The 25,530-nt window shown below is 47.3% G+C and overlaps 1 protein-coding gene across 3 annotated transcripts in view; it reads left to right on the forward strand.

Moving 5' to 3' along the window:
• ugt8 (UDP glycosyltransferase 8) overlaps window positions 1–25,530 on the forward strand; it is a 335,492-nt gene that overhangs the window by 266,095 nt on the left and 43,867 nt on the right. For all 3 annotated transcript variants that reach the window (XM_038791886.1, XM_038791889.1, XM_038791888.1), the window contains one exon: window positions 12,637–12,713. In XM_038791886.1, the coding sequence (XP_038647814.1) occupies window positions 12,637–12,713 (77 nt within the window). The remainder of the gene's footprint in view (window positions 1–12,636; window positions 12,714–25,530) is intronic.

Raw genomic sequence — 25,530 nt, forward strand, 5'->3', positions numbered from 1 at the left:
TGAGTCAAACTGTATCTCAGACAACTTTAAATGCTTAGCCACCGCTATAATGACCTCACTTTTTCACATTTTGTTAGGTAATGTTAACTGCAATGTTTTTGCCAAATCTAACAGTCTGCTTTTAGTCTCTGTCCGTAAGGTACTGCGTGTTACCGTCTCCACCCCCAAAAACTTCAGAGCCTCTGAAAGAGCCATTGTCCACAACACACTCCCCACTTAAACTAAAATACCACACCTGAAAAGCTCATCCCTCACTGTCTTTAAGTTCACTAAGCCAATTCAATAGATAGACTTTTATCCCCTGCCTGCCCCCAATTGTTATGGGCCAGGGTTTAGAGAACCCCAAAGTGTATCATGGAGTTAGCTGACCCACAACTTTTGCTAGATTGTGGTATGGGGAGCACACGGCCCACTCAACAGGTGTGGTGCAGCAGAAATGGAAAAGTATTTTTGAAGCAAAACAATGTTTATTCTATGAACTCAAGTTGACTTTTTTAAAACATACAGTGAACATCTTAGCATCCATTAATTCAAATACAACCCCCAAAGGCTACAACACTGAATAATCCTTTAAGTTTTCCTTTTAACATCCTTAAAATACCTTTTACCAGAAACACATCAGGTTAAAGTCACTACTGTTATTAGTTTTAAATCACCAGGCTTGATTTACAGTCTTTAGATTACAGAGAGAGATTCATACGCCTTCTGGCTGTGACTGCAGCTATCCAGCTCTGAAAATGAAACTTAAAACACACCCTGCAGCACACAGCCTAAAACAAAAGTAAAAAGCTGACAGACAGCCCAGCTCCACCCACTCTCTGACATCACTGCAGAACTAAACACCTATTTCTGAAAGGTACATTCACTACAGATATTTATATACACACCCATTTATAAACACCATTTATAAAGGTACTCTCACATGACACATCCTCAAAGTGTTCCAGTAGATTTGTTACGGATGGTTTCCCCTTCATCTGACTCTCTCCGATCCTGACACTGTTTTCTAAGTGCTCTGCTATGAAAACCTCTGACAATGGATTCTAGAATTTCCCCATCAGCTACGTCAGACGTACTGGTCTATAATTCCCTGTTTTCTTTCCACCTCCCTTTTTAAATAGTGGTGTTCCGTTCGCTACCCTCCAATCTGCAGAATCTGTTCCAGAGTCTGTAGGTTCTTGGGAAATGACCACCAACGGATCCACTATTTCTGAAATCACTTCCTTCAGTACTCTGGGATATAGATTATCAGGCCCTGGGTCTGTTATCAGCCTTCAATCCCATCAATTTCCCCAACACTATTTCTCAACTAATATTGATCTCCTTTAGTTCTTCCCTCTAATTAAACCCTGCGTTCCTCGTCGTTTAGATTTATATGTATTATCACATGTACCGAGGTACAGTGAAACGTATTTCTCTGTGTACAGTCCAGGCAGATCACTCGAAACATGAAAACATTGAACATAAGGTAAATACATGATGTGAATAGATAAACATAGATATCGGGTAAAGCATACGGAATATAGTGCTATAACTGTAGAGAAAATGCGTAGAAAGATCAGTTCAGTCTATAAGAGGGCCATTCAGGAGTCTGGTAACAGTGGAAAGTAGCTGTTGTTGAATCTGTTGGTGGGCGTTCTCAAACTTTTGTATCTTCTGCCCTTGGAAGAGGTTGGAAAAGAGAATAATCCAGGTGGGTGAGGTCTTTGATTATGCGGCCCGCTTTCCCAAGGCAACAGGAGATGAAGAAGGGCAGCACGGTAGCATTGTGGATAGCACAATCGCTTCACAGCTCCGGGATCCCAGGTTCGATTCCGGCTTGGGTCACTGTCTGTGTGGAGTCTGCACATCCTCCCCGTGTGTGCGTGGGTTTCCTCCGGGTGCTCCGGTTTCCTCCCACAGTCCAAAGATGTGCAGGTTAGGTGGATTGGCCATGATAAATTGCCCTTAGTGTCCAAAATTGCCCTTAGTGTTGGGTGGGGTTACTGGGTTATGGGGATAGGGTGGAGGTGTTGACCTTGGATAGGGTGCTCTTTCCAAGAGCCGGTGCAGACTCGATGGGCTGAATGGCCTCCTTCTGCACTATAAATTCTATGTAAAAACTATGTAAGACAGAGTCAATTGATGGGAGGCGGATGCAAGTGATGGACTGGGCTGTGTTGACAACTCTGCAGTTTCTTACGGTCTTGGGCCGAGTAGTTGCATGTCGAATTTCCTTAATTTCCTGAGCAAGTATAAATGCTGTTGTGCTTCCTTTGCCATAGCATCAGCGTGAGTGGACCAGAACAGATTGTTGGTGCTGTTTAGAGCGATCTGCCTGGACTGTACATCTAGGAATTTGAAGCTGTCAACCATCTCCATCTCGGCACCATTGATACAGACAGGGGTGTGGACTAAGCTTTGTTTCCTGAAGTCGATGACCACACCTTAGTTTTGCTGACATTGGGGGAGAGATTGTTGTCATTGCGACATTCTCTGTCTCCCTCCTGTACTCTGCTTCGGCATTGAGATCCAACCACTACGGTTGTGTCATCAGCAAACTTGTAGATGGAATTGAAGCTGAATTTTGCCACACGGTCGTGTGTGTATAGGGAGTATAGTAGAGAACAAAGGACGCAGCCTTGCAGGGCCCCCAGTATTGAGGACTATCATGGAGGAGGAGTTGTTATCCTTAGTGATTGTGGTCTGTGGGTCAGAAAGTTGAGGATCCAGTTGCAGAGAGAGGAGTCGAGTCCAAGATTTTGGAGTTTGGATATGAGTTTGGCTGGGATTATGGTGTTGAAGGCGGAGCTGTGGCAATGACCAGGTATCTGACGTGTGTGTCGTTGTTCTCGAGATAGTCCAGGGATGAGCGTCGGGCGAGGGAGGTGGGCCAGTTGTGGCAGTAGGCGAATTGCAGTGGATCGAGGTAATCTGGAAGGTTGGAGTTGGTGTCTCATGGCTAACCACTCAAAGCATTTCACAATAATAGATGTCAAGGCCAACGGTCGGTAGTCATTGAGGCATGTTGCCTGGTTCTTCTTTGGCACCGGTATGATAGTGGTCTTCTTGGAGTAGATGGGAACCTCGGAACGGAGTTGGGAAAGGTTAAAGACGTTTGTGGACACACCTGACAATTGGTCCACGCAGGGTCTGACTGCATGACTAGGGACTCGGTCAGGACACAATGGTTTCAGTGGGTTCATTTTCGATGGCCATTCTAATTTCTGAGGCTGTGATGCTAGGTATGGATATGTCCGAGTGTCTTTGGGCAGTCTTTTGTTACTTTACCCTAGTGTGTTTGGTTGCACTACTGAGCATAACATGCGTTACTCAATCCAGTTCCTGAAGAGGTTTTCTGTGTCTTCATGAAAAATACTCTTAAGTTGTCCAGAGGCATTGAAAGGTTTATTGAGTAACTAAATAAAGAACTGCGTGAGTTCTTTACTTTGAGAATATCAGTAGAAAGGTAGCTATATCTGACGACACTAATCACTCTGTAGTAAGTCTCTCAGAGACTTCTACTCTCGTCACAGTCTAATCGCTAAGAGGGGGAGGAGCTGGCTTCGTCTGGCTTTTATACCCGCCAGTGCTTCCCTCTAGTGACCTTCCGATTACACATTAACCCCTTATGTACACGCACATATAAAGATTACTACAGGCAGGTGACATCAGTTCGTTTGCTTCCTCCTCAAAACGAGCATGAGTTCACTGGAGAGGATTTCTGTGTTGCCTGAGATTCCATTGGGCTTTGCTTTGGAGCCCAATATCTTGTTTAAGCCTTCCACAACCAACGAGAGTTCATGCCATTATTCTGAAACATCGAACATGACAGCGCAGTACAGGCCCTTCGGCCCTCGATGTTGTGCTGACCTGTGAAACCCCTCTAAAGCCCATCTACACTATTCCCTTATCGTCCATATGCCTATCCAATGGCCATTTGAATGCGTTTAGTGTTGGCGAGTCCACTACTGTTGCAGGCAGGGCATTCCACGCCCTTACTACTCTCTGAGTAAAGAATCTACCTCTGACATCTGTCCTATATCTATCTCACCTCAATTTAAAGCTATGTCCCCTCGTGCAGGACATCACCATCCGAGGAAAAAGGCTCTCAATCTCCACCCTATCTAATCCTCTGATCATCTTGTATGCCTCAATTAAGTCACCTCTTAACCTTCTTCTCTCTAACGAAAACAGCCTCAAGTCCTTCAGCCTTTCCACATAAGATCTTCCCTCAATACCAGGCAACATCCTTGTAAATCTCATCTCTACCCTTTCCAATGCTTCCACATCCTTCCTATAATGCAGCGACCAGAACTGCATGCAATACTCCAAATGCGGTCGCACCTGAGTTTTGTACAACTGCAACATGACCTCATGGCTCCGAAACTCAATTCCTCTACCAATAAAAGCTAAAACACCATACGCTTTCTTAACAACCCTCTCAACTTTCAGGGATCTATGGACATGGACATCGAGATCTCTCTGCTTGTCCACACTACCAAGAATCTTACCATTAGCCCAGTACTGTGTCTTCCTGTTATTCCTTCCAAAATGAATCACCTCACACTTTTCTGCATTAAACTCCATTTGCCAGCTGTCAGCCCAGCTCCGCAGCTGATCTATGTCCCTCTGTAACTTATAACATCATTCTGCACTGTCCACAACTCCACCAACTTTACTGTCATCTGCAAATTTACTCACCCATCCTTCTACACCCTCCTCCAGGTCATTTATAAAAATGACAAATAGCAGCGGCCCCAAAACAGATCCTTGTGGTACACCACTAGTAACTGGACACCAGTCTGAACATTTCCCATCAACCACCACCCTTTGTCTTCTATCAGCTAGCCAATTTCTGATCCAAATTGCTAAAGCACCCTGAATCCCATGCCTCTGTATTTTCTGCAATAGCCTACCGTGGGGAACCTTATCAAACGCTTTACTCTCATCCACCTGTTTGGTCACCTTCTCGAAGAACTCAATAAGATTCGTGAGGCATGACCTACTCTTTACAAAACCATGTTGATTATCTCTAATCAAATTATTCCTTTCCAGATGATAATACATCCTATCTCTTATAAACCTTTCCAAGACTTTTCCCACAACAGAAGTAAGGTTCATTGGTCTATAGTTACTGGGGTTATCTCTACTCCCCTTCTTGAACAAGGGGACAACATTTGCTGTCCTCCAGTCTTCTGGCACTATTCCTGTCGACAAAGATGACTTAAAGATCAAAGCCAAAGGCTCAGCAATCTCCTCCCTAGCTTCCCAGAGAATACTAGGATAAATCCCATCCGGCCCAGGGGACTTAACTATTTTCACACTTTCCAGAATCGCTAACACCTCCTCCTTTTGAACCTCAAGCCCTTCTAGTCTAGTAGCCTGTATCTCAGTATTCTCCTCGACAAAATTGTCTTTTTCCTGTGTGAATACGGACGAAAAATGTTCATTTAGCACCTCTCCTATTTCCTCGAACTCGACACACAACTTCCCACTACTGTCCTTGACTGGCCCTACTCTTCTCTTAGTCATTCTTTTATTCCTGACATACCTATAGAAAGCTTTAGGGTTATCCTTGATCCTACCTGCCAAAAACTTCTCATGTCCCCTCCTGGCTGCTCTTAGCTCTCTCTTTAGAGCCTTCCTAGCTAACATGTAACTCTCAAGCGCCCTAACTGAACCATCACATCTCATATTTACATAAGCCTCCTTCTTCCTTTTGACAAGTGTTTCAACTGCTTTCGTAAACCATGGTTCCCTCGCTCGACCACTTCCTCCCTGCCTAACAGGTACATAAGAACTAGGAGCAGGAGTTGGCCATCTGGCCCCTCGAGCCTGCTCCGCCATTCAATGAGATCATGGCTGATCTTTTGTGGACTCAGCTCCACTTTCCGGCCCGAACACCATAACCCTTAATCCCTTTATTCTTCAAAAAACTATCTATCTTTACCTTAAAAACATTTAATGAAGGAGCCTCAACTGCTTCACTGGGCAAGGAATTCCATAGATTCACAACCCTTTGGGTGAAGAAGTTCCTCCTAAACGCAGTCCTAAATCTACTTCCCCTTATTTTGAGGCTATGCCCTCTAGTTCTGCTTTCACCCGCCAGTGGAAACAACCTGTCCGCATCTATCCTATCTATTCCCTTCATAATTTTATATGTTTTGATAAGATCCCCCCTCATCCATCTAAATTCGAACGAGTACAGTCCCAGTCTACTCAACCTCTCCTCATAATCGAACCCCTTCAGCTCTGGGATTAACCTAGTGAATCTCCTCTGCACACCCTCCAGTGCCAGTATGTTCTTTCTCAAGTAAGGAGACCAAAACTGAACACAATACTCCAGGTGTGGCCTCACTAACACCTTATACAGTTGCAGCATAACCTCCCTAATCTTAAACTCCATCCCTCTAGCAATGAAGGACAAACTTCCATTTGCCTTCTTAATCACCTGTTGCACCTGTAAACCAACTTTCTGTGACTCATGCACTAGCACACCCAGGTCTATCTACACAGCGGCATGCTTTAATATTTTATCGTTTAAATAATAATCCCGTTTGCTGTTATTCCTACCAAAATGGATAACCTCACATTTGTCAACATTGTATTCCATCTGCCAGACCCTAGCCCATTCACTTAACCTATCCAAATCGCTCTGCAGACTTCCAGTATCCTCTGCACTTTTCGCTTTACCACTCACCTTAGTGCCATCTGCAAACTTGGACACATTGCCCTTGGTAGACATACTTATCAAGGACACGCAGTAGCTGTTCCTTGAACGTGCTCCACATTTCCATTGTGCCCATCCCCTACAGTTTTCCTCTGCAGCCAATGCATCCTACATCTTGCCTCATCGCATCATAATTGCCTTTTCCCCAGATATGACTCTTGCCTTGCGGTATATACCTATCCCTTTCCATCACTAAAGTAAACGTAGTCGAATTGTGGTCACCATCACCAAAGTGCTCACCTACCTCCAAATTTGACACCTGTCCTGGTTCATTACCCAGTACCAAATCCAATACGGCCTCGCCTCTCATTGGCCTATCTACATACTGCGTTAGGAAACCCTCCTGCACATATTGGACCAAAATGAACCCATCTAAAGTATTCAAACTATAGTGTTTCCAGTCAATATTTGGAAAGTTAAAGTCCCCCATAACAACTACCCAGTTACTTTCGCTCCTATCCAGAATCACCTTTGCAATCCTTTCCTCTACGTCTCTGGAACTTTTCAGAGGCCTATAGAAAACCCCTACCAGGGTGACCTCTCCTTTCCTGTATCTTAGCTCAGCCCATACTACCTCAGTATTCGAGTCCTCATCAAATGTCCTCTAAGCCACCGTAATACTGTCCTTGACTAACAATGCCACCCCTCCCTCTCTCTTACCACCTTCCCTGAGTTTACTGAAATATCTAAACCCCGGCACCTGCAGCAACCATTCCTCGCCCTGCTCTATCCATGTCTCCGAAATGGCCACAACATCGAAGTCCCAGGTACCAACCCATGCCGCAAGCTCACCCACCTTATTCCGGATGTTCCTGGCATTGAAGTAGACGCACTTTAGACCACCTTCCTTCCTGCCGGTACACTCCTGCAACTTTGAAACCTTACTCATGACCTCACTACTTTCAACATCTTGTGTACTGGAGCTACAATTCGGGTTCCCAATCCCCTACTGAACTAGTTTAAACCCTCCCGAAGAGCATTAACAAACCTCCCCCCCCAGGATATTAGTACTCCTCTGACCCAGGTGTAGACCATCCCGTTTGTAGAGGTCCCACCTACCCCAGAATGAGCCCCAATTGTCCAGGAATCTGAAACCCTCCCTCCTGCAGCCACGTGTTCAACTGCTCTCTCTCCCTATTCCTCGACTCGCTAGCACGTGGCACGGGTAACAACCCAGAGATAATAACTCTGTTTGTCCTGGATCTAAGTTTCCACCCTAGCTCCCTGAATTCCTGCCTTACATCCCTATCCCTTTTCCTACGTATGTCGTTTGTACCTCTGTGGACCACGACTTGGGGCTGCTCCCCCTCCCCCTTAAGGATCCCGAAAACACGATCCGAGACATCGCAAACCCTGGCACCTGGCAACACACCAACCGCGAGTCTCTCTCGTTCCCACAGAATCTCCTATCTATCCCCCTAACTATGGAGTCTCCAATGACTAATGTTCTTCTCCTCTCCTCCCTTCCCTTCTGAGCAACAGGGACAGGCTCTGTGCCGGAGACCTATACCCCATGGCTGACCCCTGGTAAGTCGTCCCTCCCCAACAGTATCCGAAGTGGTATACCTGACACTAAGGGGAATGACCACAAGGGATCCCTATACTAACTGCTTCCCCCCAGCCCCTTTCACCAAGACCCATCTATCTTTATTCTTTGGCGTAACTACATCCCTGAAGCTTCTATCTATGACTACCTCTGCCTCCCGAATGATCCAAAGTTCATCCAACTGCAGCTCCAGTTCCCTAACACGGTTTTTGAGGAGCTGGAGTTGGGTGCACTTCCCACAGATGAAATCAGCAGGGACACTGACGGCGTCCCTCACCTCAAACATTCTGCAGGAGGAGCATTGTAATGCCTTCCCTGCCATCCCATCCTCTAGTTAATCTGGTATTGCCTCTTGGTTTCCCTGATGGCTTTGCAGAGGTCATAACTAAATTACTTGTTAGGGTCACCCGTCATCCGTCTTGAACGCCTCAGACCTGGACTTCAGTCGGGAGTGGATCCCCTGGTTAACCCATGGTTTCCAGTTGGAGAACACACGCACTACCTTCTTTGCCACACAGTACTCGACACACTTACTGATGAAATCTGTGACGAGAATATCATGCTCATCTAGGTTGGCCGCCGAGTTCTTGAATATGGACCAGTCTACTGACTCCGAGCAGTTGCGTAGGATCTCCTCCGTTGCCTCGGGCCAGAATTACATGACATTCTTAACCGGATGCTCTCACTTAAGCTTCTGCTTGTATGCTGGGAGAAGGAGCACTCTCTTGTGGACCGATTTTCCGAAATGTGGTTGGGGGATGGATGTTTGTGTAGCAGTGGTCAAGGATGTTAGGGCCCCTGGTGGGACAGTAAATGTGATGGTGGAATTTTGGCTGTACACTCTTGAGGTTGGCCTGGTTGAAGTCCACAGCCACGACGGATGTTGTTTCACTTATTTATAGCGGTGTACAATTCATCAATCCCCTTCTTCAGTTCCGCCTGGGGTGGGATGTAGACCACTGTGATGATGGTCGAAATGAACTCCCATGGTCGGTACTATGGGCGGTGCTTCAAGTCAGGTATTCAAAGTCTGGGAGCAGTAGCCCGCAAGGGTTGCCGTACCTGAGCACCATCATCAGGAGGAGTTGATGAGACAAAGCCTGATTGAGAAAAATCCTTTCACCTTTTACCTTGCCCGATTCACCATCCGGTGAATTGAGAAGCCCTCAGGTTGTATGGCACTGTCCAGTGAGGCAGGAGTGAGCCATGTCTCTGTGAAACAGAGCACACAGCAGTCTCTCACTTGAGAGGTAGGTCTGCCATTAGGCTCGTCCAGATTGTCTTCAGTCGCTTGGATGTTTGCCAGGAGTATACTGGGAAGAGGAGACTTGAAAACGCGTTTTTGTCTTACCTGCAGACCACGTTTCCCTAGTTTCCTCGGCTGGTAGCTGCTTTTGGATGGTCCTGAGATCCGATCAGAGAAGTCTGACCTTGTGGAAGATAAGTGATTGCAAGTGGAGGGTCCCGGGCTCTGGTTGCAATTTCGGGGTTATAGTGGGCACCTGTTTGCAATCCGGTTGGTTCCGGGGTTCCGCGAGTCGGGTCTTCCTTTCGGCGTGTTCGTGTCCTCACATGGGGTCTTCTCTGCTTTGGGGATGGTTATGCCGTGTTTGGGTCACTGGCCGTGTCTTTCTGGGTAGGGTCGGGCCGGGTCACGTCGTCAGGTCGGGCGCACCTGACATCGGGCTGCCATCTAAGCCTGATTGGGCCTCCACGTCGATCACTTTTGCTTCATGTGAGTTAGGATGCTGGGTGGCACTCTTCGGGTCATACTGGCTCATGTGGCTGGGCGCAGGGGGTGCCGTGTCAAGTTTCAGATGCGGTCGGTGTTGTACATTTCTGGCATCTGTGTGTCCTCATTTGTGAAGACAGAACCAAAGTATGTGTTTTGTTGCTCAGCCAATTTTTATCTCCTATTATACATTCCCCTGTTTCGGACTAAGGGACATTTGTATTCACAAACTTTTTCTCTTCATGTATCTGTAGAAACTTTAACAGTCAGTTTTTGTGTTCTCTGAAAGCTTACTCTCCGGCTCTATTTTCCCCTGAATCAATCCTCTGGTCCTTCTTTGCAAAATTATAAACTGCTCCCAATTCTCAGACATGTTGTTTTTCTTGGCCAATTCATAAACTCCTTCCATGGATAGAATACTATCTCCAATTATCCTGGTAAACCATGGATTGGCCACCTTTTCCATTTTACTTTTGTGCCAGACAGGAAAAAACAGTTATTGCAGTTCTCCTATGAGCAATTTGAATGTTTACCATAGCCTACCCCCTGTTATCCCTTTAAGTAACATTCCACAATCGCTCGTAGCCAACTCGCATCTCGTATCCTTGTAGTTTCCTTTATTAAGATTCAGGACCTAATGGCGGCACAGCTCCAGGGTCCCAGGTTCAATTCCCAGCTTGGGTCACTATGCGGAGTCTGCACGTTTGATAGCGGGAGCTACCAAATAAGCGACCTCTCACAACATGGACACCACTGGAAGTCCCACTCAATACTGTTAAGGGTGCTGCCATTTACTGTATTTTTCTGACCTGTATTAGACCTTCCAAAATGCATTACCTCACATTTGTCCGGATTAAACTCCATCTGCCATCTCTCTGCCCATGTCTCTAACCGATCTCTATCGTGCTGTACTCTTTGACAGTCCTCATTGCTATCCGCAATTCCACCAGCCTTTGTGCCATCTACAAACTTACCAATCAGACCAGTTACATTTTCCTCCAAATCATTTATATATACTACAAACAGCAAAGGTCCCAGCACTGATCCCTGTAGAATATCACGAGTCACAACCCTCCATTCAGAAAAACACCCTTCCACTGCTACCCTCTGTCTTCTATGACCAAGCCAGTTCCGTATCCATGAGCTGGCAAGCTCACCTCTGATCCCATGTGACTTCACCTTCTGTACCAGTTTGCCATGAGGGATCTTGTCAAAGGCCTTACTGAAGTCCATGAGGCAACATCCACTGCCCTATCTTCATCAATCATTTTTGTCGCTTCCTCGAAAAACTGGATGAAGTTTGTGAGATGTAACCTCCCCTTAACAAAATAATGCTGCCTCTCACTCATATTGTTTCCAAATGGGAGTAAATCCTGTCTGAAGAATCCTCTCCAATAATTTCCCTACCACTGATGTAAGGCTCACCGGCCTGTAATTTCCTGGATTATCCTTGCTAGCCTTGTTAAACAAAAGAACAACATTCGCAATTCTCTTCCTCTGGGACCTCACCTGCAGTCAGTGAGAATGCAATGATTTTGGTCAAGGCCCCAGAAATGTCCTCCCTTACCTTCCTCACCTCTCTCCGTATTCTGGGATAGTTCCATCAGGCCCTGGGGACTTATCTACCTTAAATGTTTTTCAAGGTGACCAACACCACCTCCTTTTTGATGTCAATGTGACTCAGACTATCTACACACACTTCTCAGACTCGTCATCGACCAAGTCCTTCTCTTTGGTGAATACTGATGCAAGGTACTCATTACCTCGCCCATTTCCCCTGATTCCACGCATAGATTCCCTCCCCTATCCTTGAGTGGGCCAACCCTTTCCCTGGTTACCCTCTTGCTCTTTATATACATGTAAAAAGCCTGGGATTTTCCTTAATCCTGTTTGCCAATTACTTTTTGTGACCCCATTTAGCCCTCCTGACTCTTTGTTTAAGTTCCTTCCTACTTTTATTCCTTGTGGGCTTTGTCTGTTCCCAGCCTTCTCATACTTAAAAATGCTTCCTCTTTGTTTTGGTATCTGCTCACAATAGCCCTCGTTATCCAAGGTTCCCCGAACTTGTCATACGTATTCTTCATCCTCACAGGAACATGCGGTCCTGAATTCCTATTAACTGACATTTGTGAGCCTCCAGTTCCCACCCCTCTGCCACACTAGTTTAAACTCTCCCGTATGACACGAGCAAACCACTCAGTCAGGATATTTATGTCCCTCCAGTTTTGATGCAACCCACCTTTCTGGTACAGGTCCCAACTGTCCTGGAAGAGATCCCAATGGTCCAGATATCTGAAACCCTCCCTCCTACACCAGCTGTTTAGCCATGTGTTTAGATGTACTATCTTCCTATTTCTAGCCTCACTGGCACATGGCATAACCCCGCGATTACAACCATAGAGATCCTGTTTTTTAACATTTTACCTAACACACTGAACTGCTGCAGGACCTCGTCATTCTTCCTGCCTATGCCATTAGTACCAAAATGTACCACAACCTCTGGCTGGTGGATAAAATCATGAGCTAAATTTGTAGAGACTAGATTACATTTTGAGTCCATTTATTACAGCTTTTTTAGTTGTAAATACAACCATTTTATTTGAATGTATGCAGTAAGATATATATATATATATTTGTGTTCCCTAGGTATTCTGGAAAGAAACCTGCCAATTTGGGCAATAATACAAGGCTTGTGGAATGGATGCCCCAGAATGATTTACTTGGTGAGTGAGCCAAAAAGTTGAATGGGGAAGGGGAGGTTCACGTGGAGCATAAACTCTGGTATGGAACTTTTGGGTGTCAGGCCTGTTTCTGCACTTTTAATGGCTACATTTCAAAAGTATTTTATTGGCTATAAAGAGATTTGGGACATTTTGAAATTAGGTAAGATGCTACATAAATGCAGAAATCTGTTTATCTTTAAATACTATATGTTAAATTCTCTCCTGAAAGTTTTTACTTAATCTGCTTCTTCCACCTTTTCAGATACCATCCGTAATAAGCTGTTTTTTTTCTCCATATTACTCCTCTTCCAAATCGCCTTAAATCTGTGTGCTTTGGTTAGTAACCCTTCAGCAACTAGAAAGTTTCTTGCTAATTCTGTCCAAACTTTTTATGATTTCAAACAGCGCCATTAAAAATAACCTTTAAGAAGAGCAAGTCAGCATTCTAGTAAACTCTCTGTGACGAATCTTCCAGACCTTGCCATCCTAAAGTGTGATGTTTAGAAATGTTTCTTTTTGAAATATTTTTATTCCCTTTTTCAAACTTTATAAACAGTTATACAAAGAACAAAAACAAAGAAAATTAAAGCACAGGAACAGGCCCTTCAGCCCTCCCAGCCTGCGCTGATCCAGATCCTTTATCTAAACCTGTCGCCTATTTTCCAAGGTCTACTTCCCTCTGTTTCCTGCCCAGATGCATCTTAAATGATGCTATCGTGCCCGCCTCTACCACCTCCGCTGGCAAAGCGTTCCAGGCACCCACCACCCTCTGCATAAAAAACTTTCCACGCACCTCTCCCTTAAACTTTCCCCCCTCACCTTGAAATCGTGACCCCTTGTAATTGACACCCACACTCTTGGAAAAAGCTTTTTGCTATCCACCCTGTCCATACCTCTCATAATTTTGTAGACCTCAATCAGGTCCCCCCTCAACCTCCGTCTTTCCAACAAAAACAATCCAAATCTACTCAACTTTTCTTCATAGCTAGCACCCTCCATACCAGGCAACATCCTGGTGAACCTCCTCTTCACCCTCTCTAAAGCATCCACATCCTTCTGGTAATGTGGCGACCAGAACTGCATGCAGTATTCCAAATGTGGCCTAACCAAAGTCCTGTACACCTGCAACATGACCTGCCGACTCTTGTACTCAATACCCCGTCCGATGAAGGCAAGCATGCTGTATGCCTTCTTGACCACTCTTATCAACCTGCGTTGCCACCTTCAGGGTACAATGGACCTGAATATTGTAGGCCGTGTTTATTTACTGTATTATACAGAAAGGTTTGTCTTGTCCTTCCCTTAGTTTACCCTATTTACATTCTGCCGCCCTCTGGCTCGCCCCACCTTGTGTCCCCCTGGTTGGTTTTTTGGAGGGGGTGCTCCCGCCCCCCCCCCCCCCCCTCATTCTCTCCCCTTCTCTCTCTCCCCGCCCCACCCCCCCTTTCTTCCCCCATCAACTTTGACTGGGTTTCCCATATGATGGGGGGGGAGGTGTTGCCTCATCCCTCATAGAACATACAGTGCAGAAAGAGGCCATTCGGCCTATCGAGAAGAGCCTGCCATTCGGGTTTTGGTCAGGTATGCTCTGGGCACCACTTTGAGCTGCATGAGCCTAAGCCTTGTGCAGGAGGAGGTGGAGTTGGCCCTGCTCAATACTTCGCTCCAGAGTCCCCACCCCACTTCTGTCCCCAGTTCGTCCTCCCATTTCCATCTGATCTCATCCAGTGGTGTTTGGGCTCTGTCCAGCAGCTGTCTATATATTTTCCCACATAGTCCCCCTTCTTTACTGTCTGTGCTTATCAGGTCCTCTAATAGTATAGATTCTGGGGCCCCGGGGTATCCTACTGTCTCTTTGCGGAAGAAGTGCTTTGTTTCCAGGTGTCTCATTTCCTGTCCTGTCAGCTGTTCCTACTCCTCCGTCAGTTCATCCAGTGTCGCTAGTCGAAGTCCCTAACTGTCAGTGTGCCCCGTCGCGTCTCCATTTCCTAAAGATAGTGTCCAGCGTGGCTGGGGGAATTTGTGATTGCCGCAGATGGGAGCCATGGGGGACATCCTATCTCAAGTGCTGTCTCAATTGGGCCCACGTTTTTAGTGTAGCCGCTACCACTGGGCTTGATGTGTATTTTGCCGAAGAGGATGGAAGTGCTGCTGTAGCCAAGGCCCAGGGTCGTTCCCTTGCAGGAGGCCTCCTCCACCTGTTCCAACTCTGAGTTGGGTTCGTTTACCCATCCACTCACTCTTTCTGCCGTTGCTGCCCAGTAGTAGTACTGCAGGTTGGGTAATGCCAAGCCACCTTTGATTTTCCTCCTTAGCAGAATCGGTTTGAGAATTCTCGGGTTCTTTACCCCACCACACAAACACACATACACACACACACACACACACAGAAACGCCATTATTAAACATTTAGAAAAAGGTCTTGGGGATGAAGATCGGTATGGATCTAAACAGGAAGACGAACCTCGGCAGCCTTCAGTCCTTGCTGCAACTTAGAGGCATACAGAAGCAGGTCATACGCATAGAGTGAGACTCTGTGCTTTCTGTCTCCTTTCTGGATGCTCTTCCGGTTTTTCGTGTCCCGCAATTCACTGGAGTGTTACAAAACAAAATTTGATAATGAGTCATGTAAGATGTTAGTACAGATGTTATATAGATTTTAAGGAGTGTTTTTAAGGAGGAGAGGGAGGTGGAGCAGTTTAGAGAGGGAATTTTGGTGCTTACAGCTAATGCAGCTGAAATCAAGCTCACCAATGGTGGAGCAATTGAAATTGGGAATGCTCAAAGGGTACGGGGTGGAGGAAGTTATAGTTCGGGGTTAGATTTTGGATTGATTTGAAAGTGAGAATTGAGGTATTGTCAGATGAAAAGCCATTGAACAGGACTACATGCAAGTTATGATGTAAGCAGCAGAGTTTGAATGTTCTCTAAGACCATAAGAGCATAAGACATAGGAGCAGAATTAGACCACTCAGCCCATTGAATGTGCTCCAGCATTCAATCATGCCTGATATTTTTCTCATCTCCATTCTCCTGCCTTCTCCCCATTGTGGTGATCGTAGATATGACTAGATGCAATACAACTGAGCAAGCACTAGAGGGAGCATGGGGGAGCTATAAATACACCGGGACAGGAAGTGAGGACACACTTCACGGAAGGCAGAACTCGTAGCAACACACTGACACAAGCAGGCAGCATTTGAGGTAGCCGTAAGTTAAGGTCTGAAGAGAGAACAAATTCACAATAAAGCATCTTCTCCACATTTGAGACTACGAGCTTTATTAAGACACGAGGAACAACACATGGTACCACGAGTGGCTTCAGACGCTTACTACAGGACAACTCAGCTGCAGATACAGAAAGAACAAAATGCCATGGAAATCTCTCACTGGACATTCGACTTGGGAAGACATCGCTAATTGGAGTGATTGGAGGATGTGGCATGGATACCCACCTCCGCTGGACACGACTGGCAATGTAAGAAATGTCTGGAAAATGTTTAAACAAATGTTCGATATTTATATCATAGCTAATGATGTAGCAGCAGCCCCAGACGAACTTAAAATAGCAATGCTCATCGCAGGGCATGAAGCTAGGAAAGTATATAATGGATTTAAATACTCAAAAGATGAAGACCGCAACAGCTTACAAACAATACTAAACAAATTTGAAGAGTACTATAAGAAATTTGAACAGCAAGGCATGCTCAGAGGCCAAACTGCACAGAGACTGAGAGCAAGACTTAAAAATTCACTAAAAGAACAACAAATCGCGAGTGAAAAGCACAGATCAAAAAGAAGGAATAACATGAATTTTTCACAAAGCCAAAACACTGAAATCCAGTCCAGATCGAAAAGAAAAGGTAACTTACAACTTTCAGAAAGAAAAAACGCTGAAATCCGCGATAAAATGGCGTCCGACCACATTCTGCAGTCTCGGGCAAACAAAGAACTACAAACTGCGTCTGTGCATGCGCAGGAACCGGAAGCCGTGCATGCGCAGTTCCAACCATCCGTTTATCGTTCTGCGCATGCACAGTCTCAAAAAGTTTTGGTCGCGGATCGTTATGCGCATGCGCAAGCCGCGCATGCGCAATGGACACAAAACCGCACAGTGAAGGAAGGCCGATTTGCGCATGCGCAATTCATTCCTATGCATGACGTCACGAGCGTCATGACGTCTGAGTATCCGGACCATGCCTACTTAAAAGGGAAATGCCCGAAAATTGAAAACAAGATACTTAAAGTGGTAAAACCATATTTTCTTGCCTCACAACACGGAAAAACGCCTGAACTTAAACCAGCAGTTAAAAACAACTCGCACAACACCCTGGAAAAAGCAGTCTGCACCACCCAAAGTGAAGAGAACAAAAAGAATTCCGAAACAACAAAAGATGATTTGTTTTTCGAAGATTACTACTCAGACATGGCTGAGTTAGTCGGATATGCTAATCACAGCATCAGCGACACGGTCGCAAAGTTCAACACGAATCAACTCGTGGTAGATGGATCCAACCAAGATGATTTGGTTTTCGAAGATTACTACGCAGACATGGCTGAGTTAGTCGGATATGCTAATCACAGCATCAGCGACACGGTCGCAAAGTTCAACACGAATCAACTCGTGGTAGATGAATCCAACCAAGATGATTTGGTTTTCAAAGAATACTACTCAGACATGGCTGAGTTATTCGGATATGCTGATCACAGCATCAGCGACACGGTCGCAAAGCTCAACACGAATCTACTCGTGGTAGATGAATCCAACACCATGATGCCATGGCAGATCGTCGATACATTGGATGACAGTAATACCCAAGACGAAGACGACGCCACACAGAGAGCACAGAAAGACTCCACAGAGCGAGCGATGACAGGCTCCACAGTGCGAGTGATGAAAGACTCCAAAAGGGAAGCAAGCAAACACTCCCTGGCGAACACCATGCATGAACAAGACCATGAAGGTAAACCCGCTGTATCTGAGCAACCGCAAGCAGACTATGAAAGTCTACCAAGCTCACATGAACAAGAAAAAGACAACGTACATCTACCCACTGCATGCAAAAAAACAGTGACAAGGTGATCACACTCGAAGTACAGGATCACAGCGAGACTGACAGTTCTCAGCTTGTCTGTACAGAAGCACAGAGTCGGGCCACCCAAGAGTCCAGTGAGACCACGCCAAAAGAAACCATGCAGATTTTGACTCCAGAAGAGGAGCACCAAGAGTCCAGTGAGACAACATCAACAGAAACCATGCAGATTTTGACTCCAGAAGAGGAGCGCCAAGAGTCCAGAGACACCACGTCAATTGTAATCATGAAGATTTTGACTGCGGAAGAGGAGCGCCAAGAATCCAAAGAGACCGCGTCAAATGAAATCGAGAAGAATTTGACTCCAGAAGAGGAGCACCAAGAAAGCAAAGATGAGGAATCAAATCCTCCACAAATGACTGATGTCACCAGCATCGATGCAACATCAGATCATTCTCACCATTCTCGAGACGAAACGTTCAATGACTCAAATTATCCACAGGGGACACTCATTGAGCACAACAAGAAAAACAAAAGCCAAAAGAAGCACAGCAGAAACGAGAACAACAACAGCAAGAACAAAAGCAACATGAAGCGCGACAAGAACAACAACAATAGCAAGAAGCACTGCAGAAACAAGAATAACAACAGCAAGAACAAAAGCAACATGAAGCACAATAAGAACAACAAAAATCGCAAGAAGCACTCCAGAAACAAGAACAACAACAGCACCAACAAAAACTACAACAACAACGACAAAAACTACAAGAAGAACAACAAAATCAACAAGAAGCATAACAAAGATAGCGACAACAACAAAGACAGAAACGACAAAAACAGCCTATCTCTGAGACCTCCCCTATACCTTCCTCCAATCACCTTAAAATTATGTCCCCTCGTGACAGCCATTTCAGCCCTGGGGAAAAGTCTCTGGCTATCCACTCTACCCATGCCTCTCATCACCTTGTACACCTCTGTCAAGTTACCTCTCTTCCTTCTTCGCTCCAGTGACAAAAGCCCTAGCTCACTCAACCTTCCTTCAGAAGACATTCCCGCCAGTCCACGCAGCATCCTGGTAAATCTCCTCTGTACCCTCTCCAAAGCATCCACATCCTTCCTAGAATAAGGTGACCAGAACTGGACACAATATTCCAAGTGTGGCCGAACTAGGGTTTTATAAAGCTGCAGCAAAACGAAAATGAAAGTGAATGAAATGAAAATCACTTATTGTCACATGTAGGCTTCAAATGAAGTTACTGTGAAAAGCCCCGAGTCGCCACATTCCCAGCTGGTACAGGAATTGAACCGTGCTGCTGGCCTGCCTTGGGCTGCTTTCAAAGCCAGCGATTTAGCCCTGTGCTAAACTAGCCTAAAACCTTGCAGCTCTTAAACTCAATCCCCCTGGTAATGAAAGCCAACACACCATACGCCTTTCTAATAATCCTATCAACCTGGGTGGCGTCTTTGAGGATCGATGTATGTGGACCCCAAGTTCCCTCTGTTCCTCCACACTTCCAAGAATCCTGCCTTTAACCGTGTATTCAGCATTCAAATTCGACCTTCCAAAATGAATCACTTCACATTTATCTAGAACAAAAGAACAAAGAAAATTACAGCACAGGAACAGGCCCTTTGGCCCTCCCAGCCTGCGCCGATCCAGATCCTTTATCTAAACCTGCCTCCTATTTTCAACAGTCTACTTCCCTCTGTTGCCGCCCGTTCACATACCTGTCTAGATGCCTCTTAAATTATGCTATCATGCCCGCCTCTACCCCTCTGCTGGTAAAGCGTTCCAGGCACCCACCACCCTCTGCACAAAAAACTTTCCACGCACATCTCCCTTAAACTTTCCCCCTCTCACTTTGAAATCGTGACCCCTTGTAACTGACACCCCCACTCTTGGAAAAAGCTTGTTGCTATCCACCCTGTCCATACCTCATAATTTTGCATACCTCAATCAGGTCCCCCCTCAACCTCCATCTTTCCAACGAAAACAATCCTAATCTACTCAACCTTTCTTCATAGCTGGCACCCTCCATACCAGGCAACATCCTGGTGAACCTCCTCTGCACCCTCTCTAAAGCATCCACATCCTTCTGGTAATGTGGCGACCAGAACTGCACGCAGTATTCCAAATGTGGCCTAACCAAAGTCCTATACAACTGTAACATGACCTGCCTACTCTTGTACTCAATACCCCGTCCAATGAAGGCAAGCATGCTGTATGCCTTCTTGACCACTCTATCGACCTGTGTTGACACCTTCAGGGTACAATGGACCTGAACTCCCAGATCTCTCTGTACATCAATTTTCCCCAGGACCCTTCCATGGACCATATAGTCCACTCTTGAATTAGCCCTCAAGAGCCCCGCTCTTGAGGGGCAGCACGGTAGCATGGTGGTTAGCATAAATGCTTCACAGCTCCAGGGTCCCAGGTTCGATTCCCGGCTGGGTCACTGTCTGTGTGGAGTCTGCACGTCCTCCCCCTGTGTGCGTGGGTTTCCTCCGGGTGCTCCGGTTTCCTCCCACAGTCCAAAGATGTGCGGGTTAGGTGGATTGGCCATGCTAAATTGCCCGTAGTGTCCTAATAAAAGTAAGGTTAGGGGGGGTTGTTGGGTTACGGGTATAGGGTGGATACGTGGGTTTGAGTAGGGTGATCATGGCTCGGCACAACATTGAGGGCCGAAGGGCCTGTTCTGTGCTGCACTGTTCTATGTTCTATGATCTTCCAAAATGCATCACCTCGCATTTGCCTGGATTGAACTCCATCTGCCATTTCACTGCCCAACTCTCCAATCTATCTATATTTTGTTGTATTCTCTGACAGTCCTCCTCGCTATCTGCAACTCCACCAATCTTAGTATCATCTGCAAACTTGCTAATCAGACCACCTATACCTTCCTCCAGGTCATTTATGTAGATCACAAACAACAGTGGTCCGAGTACAGATCCCTCTGGAACACCACTAATCACCCTTCTCCATTTTGAGACACTCCCTTCCACCACTACTCTCTGTCTCCTGTTGCCCAGCCAGTTCTTTATCCATCTAGCTAATACACCCTGAACCCCATACGACTTCACTTTTGCCATCAACCTGCCATGGGAAACCTTATCAAACGCCTTACTAAAGTCCATGTATATGACATCTACAGCCCTTCCCTCATCAATTAACTTTGTCACTTCCTCAAAGAATCTATTATGTTTGTAAGACATGACCTTCCCTGCACAAAACCATGCTGCCTATCACTGATAAGTCTATTTTCTTCCAGATATGAATAGATCCTATCCTTCAGCAGCTTCTCCAACAGTTTGCCTCCCACTGATGTCAAGCTCACAGGTCTATAATTCCCTGGATTATCCCTGCTACCCTTCTTAAACAAAGGGACAACATTAGCAATTCTCCAGTCCTCCGGGACCTCACCCGTGCTCAAGGATGCTGCAAAGATATCTGTTAAGGCCCCAGCTATTTCGACTCTCGCTTCCCTCAGTAACCTGGGATAGATCCCATCCGGTCCTGCGGACTTGTCCACCTTAATGTCTTTTAGAATACCCAAAACGTCCCCTTTCCGTATGACAAACTTGACCTAGAGTATTTAAACATCCATCCCTAGCCTCAACATCCGCCTTGTCCCTCTCCTTTGTGAATAACGATGCAAAGTACTCATTAAGAATCTCACCCATTTCCTCTGAGTCCATGCATAAATTCCCTCTCTTGTCTTTGAGTGGGCCAATCCTTTCCCTAGTTACCCTCTTGCTCCTTACATACGAATAAAAAACTTTGGGATTTTCCTTAACCCTGTTAGCCAAAGATATTTCATGATGGAGGGAAGGGCAGCTGCATGCTCCTTCTGTAGGATGTGGGTGGTGAGGGATACCACCAATGTCCCCGCTGATTACACATGCGGGAAGTTTAGAAAATAGGGGGTCTACAAAATTGAGAGGTATGGACAGGGTGGATAGCAACAAGCTTTTTCTAAGAGTGGGGGTGTCAGTTACAAGGGGTCACGATTTCAAAGTGAAAGGGGGAAAGTTTAAGGGAGATGGGCGTGGAAAGTTTTTTACGCAGAGGGTGGTGGGTGCCTGGAACACTTTACCACTGGAGGTGGTAGAGGCGGTCACGATAGCATTATTTAAGAGGCATCTAGATGGGTATATGAACGGGCGGGAACAGAGGGAAGTAGACCTTGGAAAATACAAGACAGGTTTTGATAAAGGGTCTGGATCGGCGCAGGCTGGGATGACCGAAGGGCCTGTTCCTGTGCTGTAATTTTCTTTGTTCTTTGTTCTATCCCCTCTGATCTGAATTCATAAAGAAATTTAAAGGGGGGGAAAAAAGGAAAAGATTAAACACCCGTTAGGCCCTTTTTAACAAAATATATATACTGTTGCTACTCTCCCAAGTGAACCCTCTAAAATTAGTGATTCTGCAAAATGATACAGTGATAGCTTGCTGCCTCCAAAAAACAAAACAAGCACAAAAATAAAAAAAACAAAAAAAAAATTAAAAATTAAAAAACCCATACAGAATGTAGCCCTGTGAAACAACTGGAACTCTGCTCCCAGTCAGCTGCACTCTCTGTAAACTCCCGATTTCCTTCACGCTCTGAGGAAGTATAGGAAATAAAATGAAAGGAGCACCTTGTTCCCTCCTCATCTAACTCCCTCAGTCACAAACTCTCACTATAGCACTCAAATGCACCCAAACTCAGCATTCAGTACAAACAAAGTCAGCACTGTAAGATGACTCACCTTTATTATGTCTGACTCTAGACTTTAACCTTAAGAGAATGGTGAGCAAGGACTCCCAAGACCTTTTGTGCTGCTGATTTCCGAAGCATTTCTCTGTTTAGAAAATAGTCCATTCCTCCTTCCAAAGTGCCACTTCACTGCCCACTCTCCTAGGCTGTTCAAATCCTTTGGCAGTCCCCCTGCTTCCTCAATACTACCTGTCCCTCGATAGATCTTTGTATCATCTGCAAACTTCGCAACAATGCCTTCAGATCCTTCACCCAGATCATGAATCTAGTTCATGGGACTTCCGGTGGCGGCAATGCGGAGCTAAGCCGCACATTCGGCAGCTCCCGCTGAAAACGGACTTTGGGGCTCTTTTCAGGGCCCCCAACGGAGTTGTATCGGCAAATCCCGACGTGGGAAGAGGACAGGAGTCGACCCTTACGGTCCTATGGTCCAGACCAGGAGTGGGGTAAGGAAAAAAACGGAGAAAGCACCCCTGAAAAAGCGGGGGAAGGAAGACAAAATGGCGGCCGGCGGAAGCCCGGAGGACTGGAGGCAGTGGGCTCAGGAGCAGCAGGCGACTCTGCTGTGCTGCTTCCAGGAGCTTAAGTTGGAGCTGCTGGAGTCGTTGAAGGTAATCAGCAGGGAGCTGATGGAGACCCAGACAGCCCAGTGGGCTGCGATCCGGGAGCTGCAGAAGCAGGCCTCCGAAAGGGAGGATGAGGCCGTGGCCATCGTGGGGAAGATGGAGATGCACGAGGCGCTCCATAAAAGATGGCAGGAGCGGTTTGAGGAGCTGGACAACCGGTCGAGGAGGAAGAATTTGCGTATCCTGGGCCTCACGGAGGGGCTGGAGGGGTCGGACCTGGCGGCCTATATGGTGGTTATGTTAAACTCGCTGATGGGGGCTGGGTCCTTCCAGGGGCCCCTGGAGTTAGAGGGGGCCCACAGAATTCTGGCTAGGAGGCCCAAGCCGAACGAGCCGCCGCGCGGGCGGTGTTGGTGCGGTTTCATCGGTTCGTGGATCGCGAGTGTGTGCTCCGGTGGGCCAAGAAGGAGCGGAGCAGCAAGTGGAAGAACACGGAGATGCGGATCTTCCAGGACTGGAGTGCGGAGGTGGCGAGGCGGAGGGCCGGGTTTAACCGGACGAAGGCGGTGCTCCACAGACGGAGTGTGAAGTTCGGCATGTTGCAGCCGGCGCATCTGTGGGTCACCTATAAGGATCAGCACCATTATTTTGAGTCCCTGGAGGAGGCGTGGGCCTTTGTGCAGGCCGAGAAATTGGACTCGAACTGAGGGTCTAAGATGGGGGATGCTGTATAATACTGTACTTGTATTTGCTTGGTTTAATGTAAGATGTGGGTTGGCCTTAGGGTGGGTGGGGTGATATCGATTTGTCTTTTCTGTATGGGTTTTTCTGTAGGGGTCTGGTGGATGGGTTCGGGCAGGGGGGTAAACGGGGAGTTCGGGGAGCTGGTGGGGGGGACTGACAAAGGGAGTTGCCCTAGAGGAGGCGGGGCCGGGCAGGGCGAAAGCGCTGGCTTTCTGCGGGTTTCCCGTGCCGGGAGATGGTGGGGTGGGGTCGGGGCTGAGAAGCGCGGGTCGTTGATGGCTGTTTTCTTTTCCCGCGCAAGAGCCGGGTTGGGGGGGGGGGGGGAAGGAAGACCCATTGACGGGCACGATAGAGGAGGGGTAGTCCCACGTGGGGAGGAGTTGGAGGTAGGGCGGGAGTCGCCGGGGTCAGCAGAAGTTAGCTGGCTCACGGGAGTGCTATGGAGGGAGGGGCACGGCTAGGAGGGGTCCTAGCCTTTGGGGGGGGCGGGGGGGGGGTACCGGGGTGCTGCTGAAATGGTCAGGAAGGAGCTGGAGGACACAGGGGGTGCTGGAGGGGGGGAGTTGCCGCTGTGGGAAACTGGCAGAGTGGGGGACGCTGGCCGGTGGTGGGCAAGGGATGGGGTATGGCTAATCGGCAAGGAAGGGGTACAAGGAGCCCTCTGATCTGGCTGATAACCTGGAATGTGAGGGGGCTGAATGGGCCGGTCAAACGGGCCCGGGTGTTTGCGCACCTGAAGGGACTGAAGGCGGATATGGCCATGCCCCAGGAGACACACCTGAGAGTGGTGGACCTGGTTCGGCTGAGGAAGGGATGGGTGGACAAAGTATTTCACTCGGGGCTGGATGAGAAGAGTAGGGGGGTGGCGATTCTGGTGGGGAAGAATGTGTCATTTGAGGCGTTAAATGTGGTGGTGGACAGTGGCGGGAGATATGTGATGGTGAGTGGTAAGCTGCAGGGGGAGCGGGTGGTGTTGGTGAATGTTTACGCCCCAAATTGGGAGATGCGGGGTTTATGCGCCGTATGTTGGGCCGCATTCCGGACCTGGAGGTGGGGGGGCCTGATTATGGGGGTGGACTTCAACACGGTACTGAATCCCCCATTGAATCGATCCAAGTCCCGGACGGGTAGGAGGCCGGCGGAGTCTAAGGTGTTGAGGGGATTATGGACCAGATGGGGGGGGGGGGGTGGATCCCTGGAGGTTTGCAAGGCCAAGGGCCCGGGAGTACTCGTTTTTCTCCCATGTACACAAGGCCTACTCGAGGATTGATTTTTTTTTGTCCTGAGCAGGGGGTTGGTTTCGAGGGTGGAGGATGTGGAATACTCCGCCAATGCCATTTCAGATCATGCCCCGCACTGGGTGGACCTCGGGCTGGGGGAAGAGAGGGACCAACGTCCGCTCTGGCGCTTGGAGGTGGGGCCGCTGGCAGACGAGGAGGTGGCCGAGAGGGTTCGGGGGTGTATCGAGAGGTACCTTGAGGCCGATGACAACGGGGAGGTCCGAGTGGGGACGGTCTGGGAGGCATTGAAGGCAGTGACGAGGGGGGAATTGATCTCCATCCGAACCCATAGGGAGAGGGGGGAGCAGAGGAAGAGGGAGAGACTGATAGGGGAGATGGTGAGGGTGGATAGGAGATATGCGGAGGCTCCAGAGGAGGGATTGCTGGGGGAGAGGCGTAGCCTTCAGGCCAGATTTGACCTATTGACGACCAGAAAG

Source organism: Scyliorhinus canicula, chromosome 3 (genome assembly GCF_902713615.1).
Source record: "Scyliorhinus canicula chromosome 3, sScyCan1.1, whole genome shotgun sequence".
NCBI classification, from domain to species: Eukaryota; Metazoa; Chordata; class Chondrichthyes; order Carcharhiniformes; family Scyliorhinidae; genus Scyliorhinus; species Scyliorhinus canicula.